The following is a 21,750-nucleotide window of genomic DNA, read 5'->3' as shown; positions in this document are numbered from 1 at the left end:
GTAGTTATAGCAGACAATCCCATTCACAAGATGAATGGAAATTACATGAGGCAGCAGTTCACACCAGTTCTGAAATCCAGTCCTGTGAATGCTGCCAGGAGCGCCTGTCCCAGAGAAGGCGAACATTCCTTGACCGGGCCTCAGCGCTGCTCCGAGGGCGCCTCTGCAGTCCATTGTCTTCTGTGGCTCTCTGCGCTACTGTCTGGGATGACTTGCTGGTCCTCTCTCCTTCGTTACCTCTTTGTGCTTTGAACAGTTTTCTCGCCCTGCTTTTTCTTTGTGAAAATGAGGAACCTAAGGATTTTGTTACTTTTTCAACAGTCAGGTTTTTTTTTAGGATAAATTGGTAGAACTCTTGCCAATATAGTGCCCTCAATGTTTTTGTGGGTTTCTTACAAATCTGATGAGCCGAAAGCAATACCTACAATTCTTTTAGAGCTAGAGCTCTGTCTAGACATAATTACTGTTTGGGCAAGTGAGGTTTCTGTGGGGGCAATGCTTTGAAGACTCCTACCAGTCCTTTTGTCTAGCTTAGAGGTTCTTCGAGGTTCTGTTTCTTTCAGAGGTCATAATAAAAGGTCTTAAATGTTTGTTTGGCTCCTTGCCCCAGGCGTTATTTTACTTTGAGAATCTTTTGCTGACTGAAGAGACAAGAGATTGTTTTCCAACCAAGAAGTTACCTTTCTTCTGTAGCCCCTTTAAACTTGTTTTGTTTATTTTTCTGGCCATGCTGGGTCTTTGTTGCTGGGCACGGGCTTTCTCTAGCTGTGGTGAGTGGGAGATCCTCTCCTTTGCGGTGGGCGGGCTCCTCATTGAGGTAGCTTCTCTTACAGCGAAGCCCAGGCCAGACACGCGCACACGGGTTTCGGTGCAGCACGCAGGCTCAGCAGTTGTGCACGGGCTTAGTTGCTCTGTGGCATGTGGGATCTTGGACCAGGGGTCGAACCTGTGTTCCCTGAATTGGCAGGTGGATTCTTAACCACTGCACCACCAGGGAAGTCCCTCGATTATTTCTCAAACCCTTCTGATTTCTCGTAGGAACCTCGTTGACACGTGGGTAGCAAGAGCCACTGGTACTTTCAGGGTTCTGCCTAGATATGTTATTACTCAAATCCCCAAGTTCAGTAAGTACATTTCTTCTCTTCTGAATTAACAAATGGCAGTATTACCAGTTTTTTTGGCTACTGCATAACCAATGTTGCTATTTTTTCCATCCTTCTATAGCCATTTTCTTATTACTTTTCCCGCTTCTGCCCATTTCTTGGTCTCAAAGACACTGTCTCATTTTTTACTCTTTTGTTATAACAGCACCCTAATTCTAAATCACAGTTTCTGTGTCAGTTATCTGTTGCCACAAATAATGCTGCATAACAAGTCACCCCAAAATTCAGTGGCTTAAAACAGCCATTTAATTAGCTCGCAAATGTGCTGATTCACATTAGGCTGAAGTGTACTTGTCTCTGATACGTTCTCTTGATTACATACATTATTCATCCTGTGTTCTAGCTAGCCCGCTGTGTTCTCATAGCCGTGGCAAGAGTGCACAAACCCAGTCAGGCAAGAGAGCAGGCAGAGACGTGCAGGTGCTGGTCAAGCTTCTGCTAATATTTCTTCGGCCAAAAAGCAGGGCAAAATGACCAAGTCCAGAGTTGAAGTGGGAGGAGATTACAAAATTACAAGGAAGGAGGGGTAGATACAGGAGAGCCATTGAATAGTTGATAGTCTTCATTTGCTATAGGAATTGTTGCAGTATATATAAGAACCTTGCTCCATTGCCTCTCTGGAGCAGAGCTCCTTGATGTCCTCATGGGTTAGCTAGCTCAGTTTTCTTGCCTTTTCTGACTCTTTTGTAAATTTTTTTTGTAAACCCACCTACATTATTATTATTATTATTTTTTGGCCAGTATCATCTTTTAAAGGCATGTTTCATATACTTCCTAATATCACCTAGAGGGGTTAGTTGAAGAAGGCAATGGCACCCCACTCCAGTACTCTTGCCTGGAGAATCCCATGGACGGAGGAGCCTGGTGGGCTGCAGTCCATGGGGTCACGAAGAGTCAGACACGACTGAGCAACTTCACTTTCACTTTCCACTTTCATGCATTGGAGAAGGAAATGGCAACCCACTCCAGTGTTTTTGCCTGGAGAATCCCAGGGATGGCGGAGCCTGGTGGCTGCCGTCTATGGGGTCGCACAGCGTCGGACACGACTGAAATGACTTGGCAGCAGCAGAGGGGTTAGTGGCACCTTCTCTTATTTGTCCTCTAAGTGAATCATCCTCCTGGGAAGAGTGAATAGCTGATAGAAGAGGGAAGCACTTGAGGGGGCAAAAATGATGACCAGTAGCAGAGATGTTTGAGTGTCAGCGTATATGTGTAAATGTGGCTACATAAAGATGCATTTGTATGATGTGTGCATATCTGTGTGAAGTTTTATTAGTATGTGACTAATACACATCTGTGCACATGTGCATTTGTGCCTGTATATATGCACAGTGGTGGGTGCTCCTTCCCAGCTTATTAAAAAAAAAAGACCACTGTACTTGATCTGATAAATCATGAGACAGTGACAGGACAAAGTCTTATGGGAACAAAGGAAACAGGAGTCCAAAGAGTTAATGAGAACAAAGCGGGAGTTGAGTGCCTCCAAGTTTGAGAATCTTCTGGCAGTAGTGAACGTTTCCTTACCCCTTTTCCCCACCTCCTCCACGTTGTCCCTTAAACCTGGATGCTGGAGAAATAGGAGCTAAAACATCCCTTTTGCCATTACATAAAGTGATATGAAGCAGAGAAGCACAAGAGAGATTTTATTTCTCTGATTCCCCCACCAAAATGTCCCCTTCTTATTGGAGGTCAAGGACCAGGGATAAGACATCCAGTCCTTTCTCAGTCCCAAAATCGGGATGTTGTCCTGTTTCCTTTGGAATATTTTATATTTGAAAAAACACAACAGGTTTGTCTTTGCCAAGACTGCCTTCCAAGAGGTCTGGTTTGAGTTAGGAACTTTACTGGTTCTTCGTTGATTTCTGGAGTCCCTAAAACCTCCCATTGAGACCACGGGAATGCAGAGTTCTTCAGAAGGCCTAGATCTAGCTCCTCGCAGTCCACCAGTCTCTTGGGACTGCAGGAGATTTCCTGTTATGCTGTGTTAAGGCATCTGTTATTCCAGGGAGGAATCAGGAAGCTGAAGCCACTTGATGTGTTAGTGGCGACCTCTGAGGGGAGATTCTTTCCAACTGGCAGTGGACTGTGGAGGCCATGAGATGGAAAACGGCTGCTAAGTTCTGTGCGCTTAGATGACCTAGTAAGTCCCGGATAATGGGAAGAATCACAGGAAGACTATGAGACAGGTTGTTCCTATCATCCCTATTTCAGAGATCAAGTCACGCTCCTGTGATCATTCACTTGAAATGATTCCAGAAAAATGGAATCTCGCTGTACTGCTTCTGACCAGGTGACCCACCCCTTCCATGAGCTAAAAACTGGAGGCTCCTCCTTTATCAGCCCATAGAAGTAAGCGATATAAAATACTTGACTCTAGGTTGGCATCGTCTAGATTTCGCTGTCTGTTCTCTGCCACCCAGTTTGCTTGCATATAGCACCACACAGCCTTTTCTTTGATGGACATTGAACCAAAGTTACCTTTATCTGCTCAAGGAACAGATGTTGGTGTTGTTTAGTCACCCATCTGTGTCTGACTCTTTTGCAAACCCCATGGATTGGAATTTTCCAGGCAAGAATACTGGAATTGGGTTCTCATTTCCTTTCTCCAGTGGATCTTCCCAACCCAGGGATTGAACCCACGTCTCCTGCATTGCAAGCGGATTCTTTTACCACTGAGCCATTGGGGGAGCCCTCAAGGAACAGATACTGAGGTGCAAAGTCCCTCCCAGCTGCTTGCCCAGCCTTAGGAAGTGACAATTATCCTAAGAATTCATAGCACTTCCTATTTGAAACTTGATTTACTGTGATTGTAAGTCATAAAAATGATACATGATATGTTGATTTGACGTAACAATCAATGTCTGTTTAATAAACGACCCACAATGGCGTTCATATATTATCACCATCTGAAGACAGTGTTTGACTTGCCAGCCCATATTTCACATTCTATCTCAAAAAAATACGAGAGACAAACCCTCACTTATGCATAAACATATTCAAAGGCAAAAGATTTATTTATTGATGAGAGCCTCAAATTGACCAATTTTTAGCTTTTTCTTTTGAAGAGAAGAATGCTTTCTGAAAAGAGATTGCTACCAGATGTGGTGGGTTGCATAGCACTCACTCAGATATGAAAAGCAGATGAAATGGAATATTCTGGTTTCTGCTTCAGTCCTATTCTTATCTACACGTAGCTCTTCTTAAGTGAACTTGACAGTCTCGGGTTTGATATTAAGACAGACTGCTTTAGTAAACAAGAAAAAGAGTTTTTACTCCCTACAACAACAAATGAGCTTTATATAGGAATTTCTTCATGCAGGGGAAGATATTACAATTTTCAACACACAATAAATACATTTGCTAGACAAAAAAATGCATTTCATTACCTGCAATGCACTTTCTGTTGTACATTAACCACTTTCTTGCTTTGTCTAGAAAAGTACCATTTTCTACTGTAAAACGTTTGCAATTTCTTTTTATGAGTCTGTTTTTCCCACGAAGTAAGAACGTTCCATTACATGGCCCTGTACGATAAATGTACATTATGTAAGAGGTGAAATGGGCAGTTGAAACGTCTCAGCTTTATTGTTTGTGTATCTCCATGGTTCTGAGAGCAGGCAAAGAGAGTTAAAATTTTGGGCCCGAACAGCTAATTTTATTAACACAACTCGTCTGTAATTACTAGATTTACTGGAGTCCTTTACTTTGACTCTCTCAGCAACTATAATAGATGTGTATGTTCTCTTAAAATAATACTATGGCATGTTCCAGCTACAGCTATAATTTTTCTTGACCATGTTTCTGCTGGGTTAAAGAGAACATAATTAATACTTTATTTAATCCTTGCATACTGTATACCTAGTTGATCATCGTTCAAAATGGCAGCTGTCCAGAGCCATACAATGTCTTCACAGTTGAATGTATATGACCCTGATTACTGTTTGTTGGAAATAAACCAAATAAGTAAAAAGGGAGTTGCTACAAAGAATTCTGGTTCTAGATTTTCTCCTGGCTGAGGGTCACTGTGATGATGACTGCCGATTTGCATATAAGCATTGCAAAGTCTTGGCAGGTTAGGGGGCTTCCCTGGTTGTTGAGATGGTATAACATCTGCCTGCAATGCAGGAGACTTGGGTTTGATCCCGGGGTCAGTAAGATACCCTGGAGAAGGGAGTGGCTACACACTCCAGTATTCTTGCCCAGAGACTTCCATGGACTGAGGAGCCTGATGGGATACAGTCCATGGGGTCACAAAGAGTTGAACGTGACTGAGCTCCTTTCTTCGCAGGCTGCTGCTGCTAGGTCACTTCAGTCGTGTCCGACTCTGTGTGACCCCATAGACAGGAGCCCACCAGGCTCCCCCCTCCCTGGGATTCTCCAGGCAAGAACACTGGAGTGGGTTGCCATTTCCTTCTCCAATGCATGAAAGTGGAAAGTGAAAGTGAAGTCGCTCAGTCATGTCTGACTCTTTGCGACCCCATGGACTGCAGCCTACCAGGCTCCTCCATCCATGGGATTTTCTAGGCCAGAGTACTGGAGAATCCCAGAGTTTCAATTATTTTCCTTATGTTGATTTTACATTTGTACATATTTAATAGACTACTTGTGGGGATGATTATATCTGTTTTATACTATTATTTGTCTTATTTTATTCTTATATTTAGAAACATATTATTGGCTGGTTATCCCTAAGGGCAGGAATAGACAGACAGCAGGGAAAGGGGCTTGCCTACTTTGCTTGGGATGATGTATCTAAAGTTTCTGTGTTCTGTGTTTTAAACCGGGGCAAGCTTTTAAAAAAAATTAAAATGTATTTAGGCTGTGCTGGGTATGACAGAGGATGAGATGGCTGGATGGCATCACTGACTCGATGGACGTGAGTCTGGGTGAACTCCGGGAGTTGGTGATGGACAGGGAGGCCTGGCGTGCTGAGATTCATGGGGTCGCAAAGAGTCGGACACGACTGAGCGACTGATCTGATCTGATCTGATCTGGGTCTTCGCTGCTGCGTGGGCTTCTCTCTACTTGCAGCGACTGGGGGCTACTCTGTAGTTGCGGTGTGCAGGCTTCGCGTTGCAGTGGCTTCTTCCGTTGCGAGGCGGGCGCCAGGGCACGCAGGCTGCAGCAGCGGCAGCACACAGGCTTGGTAGTTGTGGCTCCTGGCCTCCGGAGAACAGACTCAGTAGTTGTGGCCCACGGGCTTAGTTGCTCCATGGCGTGCGGAATCTTCCCTGATCAGAGATCGAACCCGTGGCTCCTGCATTGGCAGGCGGATTCTTTACCACTGAGCCACAGGGTCACCCTAAAGTTCAGTTTTTGAAGAAACCAGTGACTTCAGTCTCCCTGCTCCGATCTGGGTGCTTTATGCATGCTGTCTTACTGAATCAATCACCGTGATCCTCTGACATAGGTGTTAACATTACTGTATCACGAATGTGGGGCTAGCACCTCCCTGGGGTTAAGTAACGGGGCTGGGGCTGGACTCGACTCCACACAGACTCAACACTCTCCTAGTATGAGAAACGGTCAGGTGTTTGAAGCCCAGACATTTTTCAAAGACGATCCACTTTCTGAGAGCAGAAGAGGGGAACTGGAGTTGGTGGAACTAGAAACACAAATTTTTTAGTGATCTAATATATAAACACATTCATAATAAGTTGTTTAACTCTGAAATGTTTATGTTTGGTATGCTGCTTGTGAAAGTTGTAGTTTATTCAGATACTAATGACAGACTGATTGAATATACATGTGAACCTTTTACCATGTTGACATAAAGTGAGCCAAGCTATAAGATTTTAGGACTCTAACATCTCTTTATTTTCTCAGTTTATGAGGAGAAACTATGAGTATTATGGTAAAGTAGTTCTTACGGTTTTGGGATAAAATGTCTTTTATTGAGTGAAACAAACACAGCATCCATTTTTAGAAAATGGATTAAAAAAAAAAAAACCCTCAAAGTGAAACATCTCCAACCCTTAGCAAGAGAAAATAACTCGTCACATATCACATTTGTTGCATGGATATGTGTTGAAACAGTCTTTTTCTACACAATTACTGCCAACATTTTCTACTTTTGTCATTTCATTTTTATCACCCTCAATGAAAATGAGGTTTATCTAGATGGAAGCAAACTTCTCTACACTTGCAAATGTTGTTTTTGATGTGGTATTTACTAAAAGTACTTAAGTACTTTCAAACGTAGACAAGGGACTTTTCCTTGCTGCAGTAGATAACAGGTACTTAAGCCAGCAAGAAGAGTTCTCACACAACAAAGTATTATTCAGCCTCAGAAAGGAATGAAATTCTGACACATGCTATGGATGAATCTGGAAGACATTCAGCTAGGTGAAATACGTGAGACTAGGTACATTCAAAGAGACATAACGTAGAAGAGAGGCTACCAGGGGCTGGAAGGAAGGGGGATAGGGAGTTATTGTTTAATGGGTGTATTAACATTTTTGTTGAGGATGATGAAAAAGTCATACAGTGGTGACTATCTGTGCCACCACTCTGAATGTGTTTAATGCCACTGATTTATACAATTATGAATGGTTAGAAGTATAAACGTTATGTGTATTTTCCCACAATAAAAAATTTTAACATATTCCTGCCATATTACATGTATGCACGTACAGGGGATTTTTGCAGAAACTAATGCCCGTGGTAATTTGTTATGTAAGTGAATATTTAAATGTGTACAGTCAGTAACATTCAGGTGTACCAAAAGACGTATTAAAATGTCGCTGGTCAATAATGTGTTAAAAAAGAAGACTTCTGCCAGGATCTTACAGCTGAGAAGAAGAACGTTCTGGCCTTTATTCTGTATTGGGCCTAATACCTCAATATGATTTGATTCAGAAAATTCCTGTGTGGGCTTTTCTTTCATTTATTGGGTCCATTCAGTCGATAAATGCCTAGAAGTCATGGTATGTCGTGTCGGTCTGCAGGCGTAGAGGGCTGAGTAAGGGAGGTCTACAGCCTGCAGGACGTGGGAGAGACAGGGTTACAATACATAACTCGGGCCGCAGTGGGAACATACTGTGGTAATGGTGGGAACCAGGAGAGGATCCTGGAGACCAGGGCTTCATCAAAGAGTTGCTAATCAATCTGGGTTTCAACCTTAAGAAGGAATTGGGTTGCTTCTTGTATTTCCATAGCATACAGTATATTATTGCTCACATTTTCTGTCTTGGAATCTCGGATCTAAAATATATGCAGCCTTTTAAAATATTTTGTAATTTTTTTCTTTTGTGTCTAAGCAAACTGATCTCTGGTGGCAGAAAAACATCTTGGTTCTTTCTCTGTCTTGCGTTCTAAATATTTATAAGTAACATCACTTTGAGAAATATTCAAAGTAAATGAGACAGGCTTGGATCCCTCAAAGAGCCTGTGACCTAATGGGGAGATAAGGCAAAGACTGCTGGGGAGTAAGTGCCTCAAGAAATCGTCCACATGGCATGATGGTCACACAGAGGCAGGAGAAGCGACTTCTGGGGGATGGAGAAATGTTTTATGGCTGAGGAGAGGCTTTGTGTTTCCTCTTAAAGCTGTGTAGAATTGTGACAAGTAGTGCATGCATACAGACTCAGTCACTTCAGTCGTGTCCACCTCTACAGTCTACTCCGTGGACTGTAGCCCGCCAGGCTCCTCTGTGCATGGGATTCTCCAGGCAAGAATACTGGAGTGGGTTGCCATTTCCTTCTCCAGAGGATCTTCCTGACCCAGGGATCGAACCTGCATTTCTTACATCACCTGTATTGGAAGGCGGATTCAGGTTAAGTATTCCCTTTGGTTAGATAGATACAAACAAAAGCCAAAAGACAAAAACTTACTAGTCTTATTTAGGGGAGGAGTGAGAAAGCAATCCAGAAAGACCCATCGGGGCCAGGTAACAAGATTTCCAAACTTTCAACATTTTGCTTCTCAGAATCCAAGAACGATGATTTGTTACTGGGTGGGTTTAGGAGAGAAGGGTCTTCCCACCTGTATGCATGTACAGGGGATGGAGAATAAAGGAGAGCAAAAGCGGTGGTCTGAAGGCCCTGGGTGACCACTGAGCTCATGGGAGGAGTGGGGACAGACTGAGAAGCGTGGCATAGTAAAAAGAGCAATGTGTTTTGGAGTCATTGGGTCCTGGTTTCAAACCTCGTATTCAGAGTTGTCTAACTGTGCAAATTTGGCCAGATTGTTAGCACGTGTGAGCCTCCTTCTCCTTGTGTGACAAATGAGGACAATAACACTGTCCTTTTTAATAGGATTATCCCGAGGATTGGGGAGGACGGGGTGATAGGAAGACGCCCCTCAGAGGTACCAACGCCATTTCCTTCCCCAGGTGACCTCTAAAGTCCTATCTGAAACCAGCATGTGTGTGAAATAATTCAGAAGTTTTCTTTTTTTTTCCTGGCAAAAATAAGTTATTCACATAATTGAAGTTAGAAAGCAGTGTCTTATCTCAGATCTAACATAAGGTCATGCCAACTCCTTCTCCTGAGCAGAAGCCGTAAGTTGGGGTCTGCCCTGTGCAGTGTGTCCTCAGGCTACAGTGACTGCGGGCGATACTTGAAAGTATGAATGCACACTTGAAAACGCTGACCAGGTTTCAGCTTGCAGACGGTCTAGATTATGGTACTTTCCTTTGGGCCCCTACTAGACGTTGTCTTTAACTGCCACTTGACTGAATTCGTCTCTTCTAGTTCTTTTTCAGGTGAGCCTCTTAGGTCTTCTATTTTATGGTAACCTTATCTGTAAATAAGGGTCCCCTTTCGGATTGTTGTATCCTTATTCGTCTCCTGACCTAAACATGTCAGGATGAGGGTGATGGTGGGCATTCACAGATGGCAGTGGAGACCTCAAGTGTTTCAGCATTAATATGACATTGATATTTAGGTTGGATCATGGCTCCATTATCAAATCTTTCCTGTCACATGGTTCACATCATATAGACACTTTTGGGAAAATTTCTTTTCCCCATTGACCTCTGAGTTCGTTGGTTGGGGTGGGGGGGTGTTCCTTTCTTATTCAGCTACATATTCATGGTGTTAGCACTGAGCCTGAATATAACATATGTGTAGATATTTATGCGAGGCATGAATAAGAATCTTAATTTATCAGAACTCAATAAAAAGAGCCGGAGGACAATAATGTCCAGTAGGAAATTATGAATGTCTTTTTGGAATTTTAAATAACATTCACTGTTCAGCTGTCTTCCTAAAAAATGTTGTTTCATTTAAAATCAATCAGTATCTTGAATACTTGTTTTTTTTGTGATTCTCATGTAAGGAAACAGGAGGGAAACACAACTGAAAGCTGTATTCTACTTACATTTAAAGAAGGCAAACCTAAATTTTCTCTAAATTGTTGATGTGTGAATTTTTTAATTCTTTTTCTAACTTGTATGTTTTCTGGAAAACATACAAATAAACCCAGGAATTAATAATAGTAACTGGCTACTTTTTTATATGCATGAGGACACAAAACAAACATAAAATTTATGTTGATTATATTTGGCTGTCATATCTTGGTATTATTTGAAAATAATACCCATTTTAACGCTATATAATCTTTTCTGAGTACTTTCTACTTTATGATTTTTATATATTGCTGTCTGAAATGTTTTGTCGCTTCATGTCACTTATGCATTTATTTAATAATTTAAAAATAATGGGCCATGAGATGGGATTGAATAATGTGAAAAATATTTCTTAAAATATATCAAAGAATAATTTGCAAAACCAATATGGTAGAAGTCATATTTATTGAAAAAAATTAATATCTTTGCTATAAAATTTGTAACAGCAATATTTACTGAATGTTTATTTTGATGCATAAACCTGAATGTTACATACCAAGTACAAGACAGGAGCACTAGTTTGTCTTTTATTTACATTTTATGAAAATCATTATGCAGTCCATGTTAAAAGAATGTATGATGGAGGATTGTTACATTAGAAAAATAATATTCTTGGTAAAGCATTCTCAAGGAGTCCCATCACATTTTCTGCCTCTTCAATAAGGCAAAAGTCCCTAGAACAGCATATAACTTAATTTACAAAATACAATAATTGTTCAGACACATATTCAAGTTTTCTTTTGGTATGATTCTTTTTCCTTACTGTAAAATTACTTTTTTTCTTTCTTCTTTTTTTTTTTACTAAAACAGAAAGACTTTCAGGAAAATGTCATTGAATGATTTCAGCTATACATTACATATACAGCTTTGTAGCCTAGCAACGACCATTGCTACACCATTATTTAAATAGTCTGCTTGGTGAGCTAGTCTCAAATGTAGCATATTTTAGGGTTCTGCCATCACTATGACTGTGGAATCATTGGTTTTCATAGCAAACAGATCTGTCACAGTATGAAGCTTTGTTTTAGGGAACTGGTACACAATTACATTTCCACTCACAAGAGAACGCCACGGATGTAACTACAGTCAGGCTCTGACGGCTCCATGAAGGTCCCGCGTTGGACCTGCCCCAAACCTCCTGGGCTCACGCGGCGCAGCCCTGGCCGGGTTCAGGCGGTTTTGTCCAGAGATTTCATCGCTCTTCACAGTTAGGTAGTTTTAATTCCTTCGAAGGCACACAACTTCCACCTTTTTTCCAGTGTTGCTCCCACGCCTGTGAATTCCTGCTTAAACATGCGTGGCAACCTCATCAAAAGCATTTCGATTTCGTTTGCAGATATCTGTTAGAAAGGAAGAAAAGTCACTTTTGGGAGGGGAGCTCATCTTACAGGAGGCAGGGGGCTGAGTAAGGACGCGCTTTCCCAAATGAGACAAGCGTGCGGTTTTCCGCTTGGCTGTTAAGTAAGGTCTTTACAGAAGGAGCGCGAGATAAAGGGCTGAGAGTGATTCGCTGCATCGTTTCCTGGGCAGCTGTTAGGAGAGGGGCATGAGATAAGCAGGTGGAAAGTTCCAGGTTCACTCTTCATATGGATGACTGCCTTACTGGCAGCGTGATGTCTGAGCAGCCCTGCCTTGATCTAAAAAGGAGATGGGGTAAGATTTAAGATGGCTCAGAGCAAACTGATCACCACTTCTGGAGAACCACAGTCCTCTGATCCAAAGGGCAGCTCTGCTGTCTGGCTCGGTGAGGACCAGAAGACCAGTGGGTAGATGTCCCGTCACCCTAACTTCCTTCTGTTAACTTTCACAGGGACCAGAAGACCACATAGCTTTAGGAATAAAAATGAAACTCAGCACCCACAGCAATAAAAGCCTCAATGTCTAGTCATAAAACCCAGGTAGGTTTTTTAAATGCAATTTTTTTTCTTCTCCCAATTTTTATTACATATATTTTTATACCAATAATTCATTTTTTCTTAAAGATTGGAACAACCACAATCTTTCTACTCTAACACAGGCATTGCTCTTATTTTCCTGTGTTTGCATCCTAATCCATGCCATATATATATATATTGGGATCTCAGATAGAAAGTTGACTGGGATCCTGAATTTCTGTTTAAATTTTGTATCATACTATTGTTATGAGCTAAAAATGGCCCTACCAAGATAGTCTCCGTAAGTCACAGAAAGGGGGATAACAGCATTCAGTAAGGATGTGTGAAGACTACAGGCTTAGCACAGCTTTGGACATTCAGAAGTGCTCAGCAAATAAGACATTATGTTTTCATGGTACAATCACTGTGTAGATACTGTGTGTGTCCTAAGTTGCTTCAGTTGTGTCCAACTTCTTTGTGACCCGGTGGACTGTAGTCTGCCAGGTTCCTCTGTCCATGGGGACTCTCCAGGGGATCTTGCTGACCCAGGGATCGAACCCGCCTCTCTTATGTCTCCTGCATTGGTAGGTGGGTTCTTTACCAATAGCGCCACCTTGGATACTTCCCAGTTAACAATTAAGAGAGACCAAACAACTGATACCACAGAATACAAAAATGTAAGAGAATACTAGGAATAATTATATGCCAACAAGTTGGACAACCTATAAGAAATGGATAAGTTTCTAGAAACTATACAACCCACCAAAACTGAATCAATAGATATTTTGAACAGCTAGATCACTAGAAGTGAAATAGAATCTGTAATTAAAAAAACAAACAAACAAAACAAAACTCCCTGCAAACAAAAGTCCAGGACCAGATGGGAATTCTACCAAACACACAAAGGAACTACATGGATTCTTCTCAAACTCTTTCAACAGACGGAAGAAGGAATATTCCCAAAGTTGTTATAGGAAGCCACCATCACCTGATACCAAAATCAGACAAAGACAATGTCAAAAAAATTATAGGCCAATATCTGGGGCTTCCTATGAGGTGCTAGTAGTAAATCTCCCTGCCAATGTAGGAGACGTAAGAGATGCAGGTTCAGTCCCTGGGTCGGGAAGATTCCCTGGAGAACAAAAGGGCACCCCACTCTAGTATTCTTGCTGAGAGAATCTCATGGACAGAGGAGCCTGGTGGGCTACAGGCCATGGGGTTGCAAAGAGTCGGACACAACTTAGCGTCTGAGCACATATCTTTGATGAATAACAGATACAAAATTTAAAACAAAACATTGGATCAAACTAGATGGATGCATGGTTAGAAGGAAGTCCGTCTTGCCGTGGCTGACTTTGAAGAGAGAGGTGAACGTGAAGTCGCTCAGTCGTGTCCGACTCTTTGCGACCCCTTGGACTGTAGCCTACCAGGCTCCTCTGTCCATGGGATTTTCCAGGCAAGAGTACTGCAGTGGAATGCCATTTCCTTCTCCAAGGAATCTTTCCAATCCAGGGATTGAACCCGGGTCTCCCTCATTGTAGACAGACACTTTACCATCTGAGTCACCAGGGAAGTCGAGAGAGGTAGAGAGCCATAATTCAGGGAACACAGAACAGCTTCTAGAACCTGGACAAGGACCCCTGCCAGTGTTGCTGGGGCATCCTGCATCACTCAGAGCCCCAGAAGTGGCCCTGTTAGTGCTGAAGGCAGTTCTGTAATGGATGTACAATTAGACGTCATTATCATCACTGTGAAGGGGTGCTGTTGTGCCTATTGATATGGCACTGGTTTAAAAAAAATCAGTAATTAAGAGTTGATTCATCATGCCGATGGCAGAATAGAAGGAACGTGAGCTCACTTCCTGACATAAGCACACCAAAATCCCAACCCATTGCTGAACCACCACTGATAAAAACAAAAACAAAAACACTTGAACCTACCAAAAAAGATATTCTAATCCAAAGATGTAAAGAAGAAACTCAACAAAAAGGTAAGAGGGGTGCATGTGTGATAGAGTGAAATCCCATTACCCCCTGGGTGGGTGACCCACAAACTGGAGAAGAAATATACAGCAGAAGGTCTCCCACAAGAGTGAGAATTCTGAGCCCTATGTCAGACTCCTTAGCCTTGGGTTCTGGCATCAGGAGGCGGCATGCCCAGAGCATTTGGTTATGAAAGCCACGAGTGCTTGAGTGCAGAAGTTCCGCAGGACTGGGGTAAACAGCAGCTCCGCTCTTGGAGGGCAACACAATGTCTCGTGTACACCAAGAGCCAGGGCCAAAGCAGTGCCTTTCTAAGAGCCTGGGCCAGACCTTCCTGCTGGTCTTGGAGGGTCTCCTGGGGGAGGCAGGGGCGGTTGGGGCTCACTGTGGGGACAGACACTGGCGGCAGAAGTGCTGGGGACAGTTCATCTGTGCGAGCTCTCCTGGGCTGCCACCAAGACCTGGCCCACCCAAACGCCTGTAGGCTCTGGTGCTGGGACACCTCAGGCCAAACAACCAGCATGGTGGGAACACAGCCCCTCCCATCAGCAGACTGGCTGCCTAAAGACTTCCTGAGCACAAGCCCCTTGCCACAGCCCCACCCACCAGCGGGTGTGTACCAGCTCTTCCATCAGGAAGCCTGGATAAACCTCTAGACCAGCCTCACCCATCACAGGGGCAAGACACCCCGAAGCAAGAGAACTACAGACCAGAGCCTACCCTGGGACCAGCTGGTCCCTGGCCCTTGGATGACAAGAGGGGGCGTGTACTGCTGGGACATGAAGGACAGCCCCTATATAATGCCACTTCTCCAAAGTCGAGAAACATAACTTTCCACTTACATAAAAATGTGCTGCTAAACTGGAGCTCCAATGATGTGAAAAGCCAACTCATTGGAAAAAGACCTTGATGCTGGGCAAGACTGAGGGCAGAAGGGGGTGACAGAGGATGAGATGGTTGGATGCATCACTGACTTGATGGACATGAGTTTCAGTAAACTCGGATATGGTGAAGAACAGGGAAGCCTGGTGTGCTGCAGTCCATGGGGTCACAAAGAGTCGGACATGACTGAGTGACTGAGTTGTTGTTACAGTATACAGTTAGAAATTGAGACAACGTGAGATGGTAGAGGAATATGTTTCAGATGAAGAAACAAGATAAAACCATAGGAGGACAACTAAGTGACCTGGAGATAGGCAATCCACCCAAGAAAGAGTTCAGAGTAATGACGGTAGGGATGACCCAAGAACTCAGGGAAAGAATGCATGCAGAGTGAGAAGTTACACATTTTTAATAAAGAGCTAGAAAATATAAAGAACAAGAGTCGATGAATACAGTAACTGAGATGAAAAAAGTAGAATCAATAGCAGAAAAAAACGAGGCAAAAGAATGGATAAGTAAGCTGGAAGAAAGTCATGGAAATCACTGCCACAGAACAAAATTAAGAAAAAAAAAAATAATGAAAAGAGGACAGTTTAAGAGATCTCTGGGACAACATCAAATGTACTAATGTTTGCATGATAGGGGTTCCAGAAGGCTTAGGGCCTGAGAAGATATTCAAAGAAAGAATAGTTGAAAACTTCCTTAACATGGGGAAGGAAACAGTCACCCAAATCCAGTAAGAAAGTCCCGGGCAGGATAAACCTAAGGACAAACAACACACCAAGATGTATACTAATCAAACTGACAAAAATATTAAGTCAACAAGAGAAAAGCAACAAGTAACATACACGGGAATTCCCATAAGGTTATCAGCTAATTTTTTTTCAGCAGAAACTCCAGGTCAGAAGGGAGTGGCATGATATAATTAAAGTGATGAATGGAAAAAGCTACAACTGAGAAAACTCTACACAGCAAGGCACTCATTCAGATTTGACAGAGGAATCCAAAGCTGTACAGACAGGCAAATGCCAAAAGAACTCAGCACCACCAAACCAGCTCTACAAGAAATGCTAGAAGAACTCCAGTAGGTGGAAAGGAAAAGGCCACAACTAGAAACCAGAAAATTATGAAATGGGAAAGCTCACCAGTAAAGAAATCATCCACACGCAACTATATCTAAACTAGTAACAGGAGAGGAGAGTGCAAATGCAGGATATTTGAAATGCATTTGAAATTAAGAGATCAGCAACTTAAAATAATCATGTGTATGTGTATATATACGTGTGTGTGTACACAGAATGCTATATATCAAAACCTCATGGTAACTGCCAGTAAAAAAACCTATAATATATATTTTTAGGCAAAAAAGAAAAATGAATCCCAACACAACAGCAAAGATATCCATCAAATCATAGGATGAGAATAAAAGGAAAAAGACCTACAAAAACAAATCCAAAACAATTAACAAAATGGCAGTAAGAACATACATATCAATAACTACCTTAAATGTAAATAGATAAAAGGATCCAACCAAAAGATATAGACTGGCTAAATACAACAACAAGACCCATATATATGCTGTCTATAAGAGACCTACTTCAGACCTAGAGACATATGCAGACTGTCAGGGGATGGAAAAAGATATTCCATGCAAATGGAAATCAAAAGAAAGCTAGAGTAGGAATACTCATATTGCACAAAATAGACTTTAAAATAAAAAGCATGTTACAAGAGACAAAGAAGGACACTACATTAAACAATAAAGGGATCAATCCAAGAGAAGATACAACAATTGTAACTATATATATATATGCACCCAACATAGGAGTACCTCGATATATAAAGCAAACATTCACAGACATAAAAGGAGAAACTGATAGCAACATAATAATGGTTGGGGGCTTTTAACACCCTGTTTCATCACTGGACAGATCATCCAGACAGAAAATCCATAAGGAAGTACAGGCCTTAAAGGACACGTTTATACCAACTGGACTTAGTGATATTTAAAGAGCATTCCATTCAAAAGCAGTCGAATACACATTCTTCTCAAGTGCACATGGAACATTCTTTAGGACTGATCACATGCTGGGCACAAAGTAAGCCTCAGTAAATTTAAGAAAATTGAAATCATATCAAGCATCTTTTCTGAGCACAGCACTTAAGATTAGAATCAATTACCAAAAAAAAGAAGCTGGAAACACAGTCATGTGGAGGCTAAACAAGATGCTTCTAAACAACCAATGGATCACTGAAGAAATCAAAAAAGAAATAAAAAAAAAAAACCTAGATGCAAATGAAAACAAAAGCACGATGATTCAAAACCTATGGGACACAGCAAAAGCCGTTCTAAGAGGGACGTTTATAGCAATACAGTCTTACATCAGGAAGCAAGAACAACAAACAAAACCTAAAGCTAGTAGGAGGAAAGAAATAAGATCAGAAATAAATGAAAGAGACTACAAAAACAACAGAAAAGATCAAACTAAAAGCTAGTTCTTTGAATAAACAAAATTGATAAACCTTTTGGCAGACTCATCAAGAAAAAAAGAGAGGGCACGCAGGTCAATAACATCAGAGATGAAAAAGGAGAAGTCAGACTGTCACCATAGAAATACAAACGGTCATAAAGGACTGTTACAAGTTACTGTGTGCGAAGTCACCTCGGTCATGTCTGACTCTGTCTGACCCTAAGGGCTGTAGCCCACCAGGCTCCTCTGTCCATGGGATTCTCCAAACAAGAATAGTGGAGTGGGTTGCCGTGCCCTTCTCCAGGGGATCTTCTCAACCCAGGGACCGAACCTTTGTCTCTTACGTCTCCTGCATTGGCAGGTGGGTTCTTTACCAGCTGAGCCACCTTCGAAGCCCTACACCTGTAAAATGCACAGACTAGAAGAAATGGACAAATTCATAGAAAGTCAAAAGAAAATCTCTGAAGACTGAACCAGGATGAAATAGAAAATAATAGACCAATTACCACTACTGAAATTGAATCAGTAATTTAAAAATTCTCAACAACAAAAGTCCAGCAGCAGGTGGCTTCACAGACTACTTTCAAACACTTTGGAAGAGTTAATACCTGTTCATCTGAAACTTGTCCAAAGAATTTCAAGAAGAGAACACTCTTGAACTCATTCTACAAGGCCACTATCAACCTGATACCAGAGTTAGACAAAGATGCCACAGAAGAGAAGATTATAGGTCAGTATCACTGATGAACAGAGATGGAAAAATCCTCAAGAAAATACTAGCAAACCAACTCCAACAGTACATTAAAAGGATCATACACTATGATCAAATGGGAGTTATCCCAGGGATGCAAGGGTTTTACAATATCCACAGTATGGATCAGTATGATACACCATATTAACACATTATTGCCTGGGGGATTTTTGCAGGAACTAACACCTGTTGCTGGTGATTGTTATGCAAATGAACATTAAAATATCTCAATAACGTTTTGTAATAATATGTCTGTGGTCAATAACTTATTAACAAATTGAAGAATACAAACCACATGATATCAATAAGTGCAGAAAAACATTTTGAAAAAATTCAACCTTCTTTTATGATAAAAACTCTCCAGAAAGTGGGCACAGACGGAACATGCTTCAACATAATAAAGGCCATTTATGACAAACCCACGGCTAACATCATACTCAGTGGTGAAACTCTTGAAAGCATTTCCTCTCAGATCAGGAACAAGACAAGGAGGATATATATACTCTCACCACTTCTATTCAACATAGTTTTGGAAGTTCTAGCCACAGTTCAGTTCAGTTCAGTCGCTCAGTTGTGTCTAACTCTTTGCAACCCCATGAACTACAGCATGCCAGGCCTCCCTGTCCATCACCAACTCTAGGAGTTTACCCAAACCTATGTCCATTGAGTTGGTGATGCCATCCAACCATCTCATCCTCTGTTGTCCCCTTTTCCTCCTGCCCTCAATCTTTCCCAAGATCAGGGTCTTTTCAAATGAGTCAGCTCTTCACATCAGGTGGCCAAAATATTGGAGTTTCAACTTCAACATCAGTCCTTCCAATGAACACTCAGGACTGATCTCCTTCAGAATGGACTGGTTGGCTCTCCTTGCAGTCCAAGGGACTCTCAAGAGTCTTCTCCAACACCACAGTTCAAAAGCATCAATTCTTCTGCGCTCAGCTTTCTTTATAGTCCAACTCTCACATCCATACATGACTACTGGAAAAAACATAGCCTTGACTAGATGGACCTTTGTTGACAAAGAAATATCTCTGGTTTTTAATATGTTGTCTAGATTGGTCATAACTTTCCTTCCAAGGCCACAACAGTCAGACAAAAGAAATAAAATGTATCCAAATTGGGAGAAAAGATGTCAAACTGTCACTATATGCATATGACATGATGCTATATATAGAAAACCCTAAAGACCACACAAAAACCGACTAAAATTAATAAAATAATACAGTAAAGTAGCAGAATACAGAAGGCAATGGCACCCCACTCCAGTACTCTTGCCTGGAAAATCCCATGGATGGAGGAGCCTAGTAGGCTGCAGTCCCTGGGGTCGCTAAGAGTCAGACACGACTGAGCGACTTCACTTTCACTTGCATGCATTGCAAAAGGAAATGGCAACCCACTCCAGTGTTCTTGCCTGGAGAATCCCAGGGCTGGGGCAGCCTGGTGGGCTGCCGTCTATGGGGTCACACAGAGTCGGACACGACTGAAGTGACTTAGCAGCAGCAGCAGCAGAATACAAATTGATGTACAGAAATCTGCTGCATTTTTTTACTTTGCACTAACAATGAAATATCAGAAAGGGAAAGTAAAAAACCAAAAATCCCTTTGAAAAAATCATATAAAAAATACTTAAAAATAAACCTGACTTAGGAGGTGAAAGATTTACATGCTGAGAATAATGAGACAATTGAAGATGATTCAAAGAAAGAGAAAGATACCGCATGCTCTAGGGTTTTATTAATAAGAATCAGGATGATTAAAAAGGCATACTGTCCAAGACAATCTACAGATTTAATATGATCCCTGTCAAATTACCCACAGAACAAAGAATCCTAAAGTTTATATGGAACCATGAAAGACTCGAATTGCCAAAGCAGTCTTGAGGGAAAAGAACAAAGCAGGAAGCATAACCCTCCTAGATGTCAGACTGTAGTAGCTGTTCATCACCAAGTTGTGTCCCGCTCTTTGCAGCCCCACAGACTGCAGCATGCCAGGCCTCCCTGTTCCTCACCATCTCCTGCAGTTTGCCCAAGACAACAGTGGAAAGCTTCAATAATCAAAATGGTATGGTAGACAAGGATAACAGAAATAGACATGGATAAACACAAACAGACATGGATAACAGCCCAGAAATAAATCCACACACCTATGGTCAATTTTTGACAAAGGAGGCAAGACTATAAGGGAGGAAAGACAGTTTCTTCAGCAAGTGGTGTTGGGAAAGCTGGACAGCTGCATATAAATCAATGAAGTCAGATCACGCCCTCACACCTCTTTCACACCATATGCAAAAATAAACTCAAAATGACACCATAAAAATCCCAGGAAGAATATAGGCAAAACATTTTCTGACATAAATTATACCAATGTTTTCTTAGGTTAATCTCTCAAGACAATAGAAATAAAAGCAAAAATAAACAAGTGGGACCTAATTAAACTTAAAAGCTTTTGTACAGCAAAGGAAACTATAAACAAAATGAAAAGACTTCATACAGAATGGGAGAAAATATTTGCAAACAATGTGACCCACAAGGGCTTAATTTAGAAGAGACACAAACAGCTCATCTAATAGTAGAAACAACAGCCCAATCGGAAAATGGGCAGAAGGTCTAAACAGACATTTCTCCAAAGAAGAAGTTCAGTTCAGTTCAGTTCAGTTCAGTCGCTCAGTCGTGTCCAACTCTTTGCGACCCCATGAATCGCAGCACGCCAGGCCTCCCTGTCCATCACCAACTCCCGGAGTTCACCCAGACTCACGTCCTTCGAGTCAGTGATGCCATCCAGCCATCTCATCCTCTGTCGTCCCCTTCTCCTCCTGCCCCCAATCCCTCCCAGCATCAGGGTCTTTTCCAATGAGTCAACTCTTCGCATCAGGAGGCCAAAGTACTGGAGTTTCAGCTTCAGCATCATTCCCTCCAAAGAAATCCCAGGGCTGATCTCCTTCAGAATGGACTGGTTGGATCTCCTTGCAGTCCAAGGGACTCTAAAGAGTCTTCTCCAACACTACAGTTCAAAAGCATCAATTCTTCGGCACTCAGCTTTCTTCACAGTCCAACTCTCACATCCATATATGACAACTGGAAAAACCATAGCCTTGACTAGATGGACCTTTGTTGGCAAAGTAATGTCTCTGCTTTTCAATATGCTATCTAGGTTGGTCGTAACTTTTCTTCCAAGGAGTAAGCGTCTTTAGGTGGACAAATTGGCATATGGAAAGATGCTCAACATCGCTAATTAGAGAAATGCAAATCAAAGTTACAATGAAGTATCACCTCACACTG

At 41.9% G+C, this 21,750-nt stretch overlaps 1 protein-coding gene and 1 long non-coding RNA gene across 5 annotated transcripts in view; one reads left to right on the top strand and one right to left on the bottom strand.

The window, feature by feature from the left end:
* The window catches only part of LOC123328844, a 58,918-nt gene that overhangs the window by 34,645 nt on the left and 2,523 nt on the right, over positions 1-21,750 (top strand). For all 3 annotated transcript variants that reach the window (XR_006543845.2, XR_006543844.2, XR_006543846.2), the window contains exon 2: positions 12,323-12,410. This is a non-coding gene — a long non-coding RNA (uncharacterized LOC123328844). The remainder of the gene's footprint in view (positions 1-12,322; positions 12,411-21,750) is intronic.
* ENOX1 (ecto-NOX disulfide-thiol exchanger 1) overlaps positions 10,899-21,750 on the bottom strand; it is a 303,170-nt gene continuing 292,318 nt past the window's right edge. The window contains exon 15 of one of the 2 annotated variants that reach the window (XM_044926837.2): positions 10,899-11,852. In XM_044926837.2, the coding sequence (XP_044782772.2) occupies positions 11,721-11,852 (132 nt within the window). In that variant the 3' untranslated portion in view covers positions 10,899-11,720. Of the gene's footprint in view, positions 11,853-11,928; positions 12,150-21,750 lie in introns of those variants that run through there. The other variant, XM_044926836.2, reaches the window with a different exon arrangement.

The sequence above is a fragment of the Bubalus bubalis genome, chromosome 13, assembly GCF_019923935.1.
Source record: "Bubalus bubalis isolate 160015118507 breed Murrah chromosome 13, NDDB_SH_1, whole genome shotgun sequence".
NCBI classification, from domain to species: domain Eukaryota; kingdom Metazoa; phylum Chordata; class Mammalia; order Artiodactyla; family Bovidae; genus Bubalus; species Bubalus bubalis.
The sequence above is the reverse complement of the archived record's forward strand: the minus strand, read 5'-3'. Positions and strand labels throughout refer to the sequence as shown.